Source organism: Apaloderma vittatum, unplaced genomic scaffold (assembly GCF_000703405.1).
Source record: "Apaloderma vittatum isolate BGI_N311 unplaced genomic scaffold, ASM70340v1 scaffold39786, whole genome shotgun sequence".
Classification (NCBI taxonomy): domain Eukaryota; kingdom Metazoa; phylum Chordata; class Aves; order Trogoniformes; family Trogonidae; genus Apaloderma; species Apaloderma vittatum.
This window is the reverse complement of record NW_009720811.1, coordinates 407-4,361: the sequence shown is the minus strand read 5'-3', so window position 1 is coordinate 4,361 and position 3,955 is coordinate 407. Positions and strand designations below refer to the sequence as shown.

Below are 3,955 nucleotides of genomic sequence, written 5' to 3'. Positions count from 1 at the left end.
CCTACTTCTTTACAGACACGAGTTGTTATGCTGCAGGCTTTTGGGTGGGATTGAACCCGGGGCCACGTCCCTGTGCTCAGTTAACAAAAGTATGAGACTTTTGACTTTGTTCTTTTGGCTGGAGCCTGTGACCCTGACTTCTTGGTTCACCTTACTGATGCCAAACATTTCTGACTCTCATTCTGTGTATTTTTCTCTTTGTCAGGAGGTGAAGATCTTCCGTGCCTTAATCCTAGGGGAGCTGGAGAGGGGCCAGAGCCAGTTCCAAGCACTCTGCTTCGTCACACGACTTCATCGCAACGAGATCATCCCCAGCGAGTCTATGGCAAAGCTGCGGCAGGTAAGAGGCACCGTGCAGCTGCCTTCAGCGCCGGCTCCATCCTCCCGTCCATCCAGGGCTTCTTAGAGCTCTCCTGGCTGGATACCCTTCTCAGGCAGCTGCCTGGTTGTTTTAGACCCATTTTTGACCACCCCTCAGTATTAGACCGAGTTCATCAATAGTATTGACCCTGTTCTACTAATACACTGGAAGGAGGCGGGATTTAGTTCAGCCTAGTCTCTATCAAAGGGTGGCTAGAGGAATTGCTATAAAAATTCCTGCCCCACATTGCCTAGTGTACTAAGTGCTCATTTGTGACCATGCATCAAGACAAAGCACTGAGAAACAGTCACAGGTAGCTCAGAGCAGTGATAAACTCTCCTCAGTTTCAGCATCAACAGGAAGGTTTTTAAGTGCCTTCCATCCAGATAGGGTGCAGGTGCACTTGGAGAAAACATCCATTTGCATGTATTGTTGTATTGGCGTGAAATCATGATGTGCTGTAAGGAATAATTTGTTGCGACTGGGATTCAAGTTTTCATTATTTCATCCGCTGCAGAAAAATCCCAGGACAGTGCGGCAGGCTGAAGAGGTGCGGGGCCTGGAGCATCTCAGCATGGATGTAGCTGTCAATTTTAGCAAGGGGGCCCAGCTGAGCTCTCACATCCACAATGTCTGTGCAGAGGCCAAAGAAGCAATCTACACCCGAGAAGAAGATGTCAAATTTTGGCTGGAGAAAGGTAAGTTTCCTTCAGTTTCGTTGGAACTGCTTTTGTCAGCAAGTTGGCACTCTGCTGTGATTCCTCCTGCCAGGTTTCTGGTGATCAGCACAGATCATTTTGGCTTCTCTTTCGCTGTCTTTACACTGTATAAGGCGTGCGTATCGCTTGCTTGCACGTCATGTTGCGCTAGTCTATGTGTTAGCAAATCTGACTTCTTTTGGCGGTGCTCTCCTAGCAAACCTCATGAGGCAGGTATTTTCAAGGTAACCTTTCACCTGGCCCATCATCCAAAAGAAATATATTCTTTACACACTTTGTGTATCTTTTACCTGACTTTCCCCAGGGCCCTTTTTTTCCTCCAAACAGCACCTGGAAATGCCCTCTGTCTAACCTCATTCTCCTCGTCTCTCCTGGAGGCTGTGCTTGCTTTGGTGGCTCTCTCCTTTGTCCTTGCCTTTCGGCAGAGCCCTGATCAACGTCTCTGTGCTTTTTCCTGCAGGGGTGGATGGCTCCATGTTTGAGGTCCTGCCGCAGACGTCTGATCTCCCTGACCTGCAGCGTTGCAAGCTGTGTGCAGACCGCTGGAAACCCTGCATTTGCAGCTACTCTCTGAGCATTGAGTGGTACCCGTGCATGCTGAAGTACTGCAAGAGTCGCGACGCTGGGGGCAAGGTTTCCTCTTACAAATGTGGCATCCGCAGCTGCCAGAAGGGCTACACCTTTGATTACTACGTGCCCCAGAAGCAGCTGTGCCTCTGGGACGAGGAGACCTAGCAGAGCCAGGCCAGACCTTTTCAAGGGGCAGCTCATCTGCCTCCTTCCACCATCGGTGATGCTAAGGGCCTCCTGGAGCTGACTGCTCCAAAGAAGGAATACATTTCACAGCGGTGCCTTGTACCAGGAGAGCTCTGTGTGTGTGCCTTTCCTTCTGGCCCCCTGTGACTCCCTCCTCACCTGACGCTGCCTCATACTGTGATACGTGGGCTGAGCTCTCTGCATGTTGTTGCTCTCCTGCCAGCTGCTGGGAGATCCAGCTTCCTGGAAGAAGTAGGAGATGCAGGTTTCTGGGGTGAAGCACCATGAAGGGAGTGTTTTGCCCTGCTCTGGACTTGGCAGATGTGAAAGGGGGCAGCTCTGATCAGTTATTGGCCTCAAGCATCCTGAGGAGTGGTCAGGGCAGGGAGAGAAATGGTCTTGATGGCCTGGGTTGCCAAACATCTCTGCCACCGAAGAAGCCCCTTCACTGACTTTGTCACCTCCTGGTGACACAACAGCATTTCCCAAGGGGAAAGCAGGTGATTTTGGGACCACATATCCTGGAAAAGGAAGGTACAAAGCCTACCTAGAGCAAGAGGCTGTCTGTAGGTTTTTCTAGCGTCCAACTGGCTGTGTATCCTTCCTGTGGCTAGAAGATAAAATGAAGGGATGTATCACAGCAATGACTTTTGCCCCTAAAGGGCTGGTAATTAGGGCTCTAATTAATCCCTGTTTAGACTAGTGAAGGCCCAACTTTTTGTGTTGGTCCTGTGACTCTCACATTAAGAAAGGAACATCTAGAGACTCGTGACTACCATCGTACGTTCTGGTTCCAAGAGGGGAGAGAATGATTCCAGGTGGGTTCGCACTGTTGTTTTGAAGGAGACAGCATTCTACGCCTACGTCCAGTTTTATGTCCTATGCTGCCAGCTATTCACAAGAAGCTCTTAGATAACTACTGCTTTGCTGTGCCTTGGTTCAACCAGTATGTAAAACAGGGGCGACACTGAAGCTGACCTTGGCCCTGGTATATTGCCTGGAGGGTGTCAGACAAAAGGCACTGCAGGAGTGCTGCCTGGTTCCTGTGTCCTCTTCCACTCAAGTTAAAACAAGCAGGGAGGGGAGACAGGCTCTTGGGGTCATTGTGAGCCCTGGTAAAAAGTCTTCACAATGTGCCTTTTTGCCTAAAGTACAGGAATTTTTTGACAAAAAAAAAATTGGTCACAATTATTTTTGTATTGATCACTTAAGGGGTGGGAGAAAGGAAAGGTATTTTAATATTGCAACATGAAGTAAAACACACTTGAAATTACTTTTTTTTAAAAAACCAAATTATTTATCATTTGTAAGGTAAAATAAACTGATTTTTTTTAAAGCATCTCTGGGTTAAAAGATTTTCTGTGTGTCATAATCTCTGTGTGATGCATCTTTTAGGGTTCTTGATTAAGAGTTGTTCCCTTAAGGATAAGCTTCCAACCTGTGCCTGGACATTGAAGACCCATGGCGGGCGGGAGAACATCCTGCTGTTCAGCATGACCACAGGACCTGTCGATATGGTCCTGCATCTCAAGCATTCGGTCCATCCAGCCCCTCGGTAGGGATACAGCTTTGAGATTTGTCTCAAGCAGCTGTGGAAGCTTTGAGCCTGAGCTCTGGTGAAGTAAAAGACCAGCAGCAGAGGCAGGTCTTGGGGTTAGGGCAGGCTGGTGCCTGCTCTTCTCTCTGAGTGACGAAGGGGTCCCATGGGGGGGATGTTATGCAGATGCGGCTCGAGGTTTGTCAATAAAGTATTCTTTGTCTGTTCCTCTGCAACTATACATGAGGGTGGCAGAGTTTTGGGTCAGCTCAGAGCTCTGGCGCGGTGGCTGCTCGAGGGAGCAATGTGGAGTGCTGATTCCCCCTAGTGTGGTGAATGCAGAGATGGGACAAAGACTTTGGCAACCTCAGCCCTTCTCTGGTTGAGCTCCGAGCCAACTTATCCCCCCCTTACTGTGATTTCTGGGGAAGCCGAAATTGCTCCTTTTTCACTTACGCGGTGAGCATTTCCAGGAGTGTTCTCTGCTGCCTTGGCTCCCGCTGCAGCCGTTCGCTGTGGGACTTTGTCCCCGCTTGCTGGAGCGAAATGCTGCTGTGGGGCAAGGGGGGCTGTGAGCAGTGG

General features: G+C 49.5%; 1 protein-coding gene across 1 annotated transcript; it reads left to right on the top strand.

Moving 5' to 3' along the window:
• Positions 1-205: 205 nt before the first annotated feature.
• Positions 206-2,018, top strand: OAF (OAF homolog (Drosophila); the record flags this gene model as incomplete). Its single annotated transcript, XM_009871123.1, has 3 exons — positions 206-340; positions 879-1,059; positions 1,541-2,018. Coding segments are annotated over 3 exons (591 nt in total), but the record flags the coding sequence as incomplete, so codon positions are not given.
• Between the last annotated feature and the right edge of the window lie 1,937 nt (positions 2,019-3,955).